Source organism: Erinaceus europaeus, chromosome 8, assembly GCF_950295315.1.
Source record: "Erinaceus europaeus chromosome 8, mEriEur2.1, whole genome shotgun sequence".
Lineage (NCBI taxonomy): Eukaryota > Metazoa > Chordata > Mammalia > Eulipotyphla > Erinaceidae > Erinaceus > Erinaceus europaeus.
Genome location: NC_080169.1, coordinates 124,648,032 through 124,649,955, shown reverse-complemented (window position 1 = coordinate 124,649,955; position 1,924 = coordinate 124,648,032). Strand labels below are relative to the sequence as shown.

Genomic DNA, 1,924 nt, shown 5'->3' with positions numbered 1-1,924 from the left:
CCTAAAAAATGTGCTTGGGATCTTGATGGGGATAGCATTAAATTTGTAGATGGCTCTGGGTAATATATTAATTTTGATGATGTTAATTCTTCCAACCCATGAACATGGAATATCTTTCCACTTCTTTGTGTCTTTTTCAATTTCTTTGAGTAGTGACTCATAATTTTCAGTATACAAGTCTTTCACTTCTTTGGTTAGGTTTACTCCTAGATATTTTGTTGTTTTTGTTGCTATAGAAAAAGGAACTGATTTTGAGCAATGGGGAACTCTCACAGACTACGTGGTTATGAGAGAGCCAAAAACCAAGCATTCCAGAGGTTTCGGTTTTGTCACATACGCTACCATCGAGGAGGTGGATGCTGCCATGAATGCAAGGCCACACAAGGTGGATGGGAGAGTTGTGGATCCAAAGAGAGCTGTCTCTAGAGAAGATTCTCAACAACCTGGTGCCCATTTACCTGTGAAAAAGATTTTTGTTGGTGGCATTAAAGAAGACACTGAAGAACACCACCTAAGAGATTATTTTGAACAGTATGGGGAAATTGAAGTTATTGAAATCATGACTGATCGGGGCAGTGGCAAAAAGAGAGGCTTTGCTTTTGTAACCTTTGATGACCATAATTCTGTCGACAAGATTGTCATTCAGAAATACGATGCCGTGAATGGCCACAACTGTGAAGTAAAGAAAGCCTTATCAAAGCAAGAGATGGCTAGTGCCTCATCCAGCCAAAGAGGACGAAGTGGTTCTGGAAACTTTGGTGGTAGCCTTGGAGGTGGCTTTGGTGGCAATGACAACTTTGGCCGAGGAGGAAACTTCAGTGGTCGAGGTGGCTTCAGTGGCAGCCGAGGTGGTGGCAGATATGGCGGCAGTGGGGATGGCTACAATGGATTTGGCAATGATGGAAGCAATTTTGGAGGTGGCGGAAGCTACAATGATTTTGGCAATTACAATAACCAGCCCTCCAATTTTGGACCTATGAAAGGAGGAAACTTTGGAGGCCGAAGCTCTGGCCCCTATGGTGGTGGTGGCCAGTATTTCTCCAAACCAGGAAACCAAGGTGGATATGGTGGCTCCAGCAGGAGCAGTAGCTATGGCGGTGGCAGAAGGTTTTAATTGCCAGGAAACAAAGCTTAGCAGGAGAGGAGAGCCAGAGAAGTAACAGGGAAGCTACAGGTTACAGCAGATTTGTGAACTTAGAAAGCATAGTGGTGGCAGAGCCTAGCTGCTACAAAGAAGACTTTTGTTAGACAAAACTCTTGTGTAAGGCCAAAAAACAAACAAACAAAAACATTGGACTGTATTTGTGACTAATTATATAACAGATTTTTTTAGTTTTGTTAAAAGTGTAAATAAAGCATTCCAACAAAGGGAAAAAAAAAAGAAAAAAAAGAAAAAGGAACTGATTTCTGGATTTCAATTTCTTCTAACTTAGTGTTTGCATAGAGGAATGCCACTGACTTTTGAATGTTAATTTTATAGCCTGACACCTTACTGTATTGCCTGATGATTTCCAAAAGCTTCTTGCTGGATTCCTTAGGTTTTTCCATGTATACTATCATGTCATCTGCAAATAAGGAGAGTTTGACTTCTTCTCTTCCAATCTGTATCCCTTTAATTCCTTGCTCCTGCCTGATTGCTATGGCAAGAACTTCCAACACTATGTTGAATAGTAATGGTGATAGTGGGCAGCCCTGTCTAGTACCTGATCTGAGGGGAAATGCTTCCAGTTTTTCACCATTGAGTATGATGTTGGCTGTAGGTTTGCTATATATAGACTCCACTATCTTCAGAAATTTTCCATCTATTCCCATTTTTTGTAGTGTTTTGATCATAAAGGGATGTTGTATTTTGTCAAAGGCTTTCTCTGCATCTATTGATATGACCATGTGGTTTTTGGTCTTGCTTTTGTTGATGTGGTGGATC

At 40.9% G+C, this 1,924-nt stretch overlaps 1 protein-coding gene across 1 annotated transcript; it reads left to right on the top strand.

Annotated features, from left to right (window-relative positions):
- Window positions 1-250: 250 nt before the first annotated feature.
- On the top strand, window positions 251-1,185 carry LOC103126925 (heterogeneous nuclear ribonucleoprotein A1-like). The gene has a single exon (XM_007537851.3). The coding sequence runs from the start codon at window positions 287-289 to the stop codon at window positions 1,112-1,114; it is 828 nt and encodes a 275-aa protein (XP_007537913.2). The 5' UTR covers window positions 251-286; the 3' UTR covers window positions 1,115-1,185.
- The last annotated feature ends 739 nt before the right edge of the window (window positions 1,186-1,924 follow it).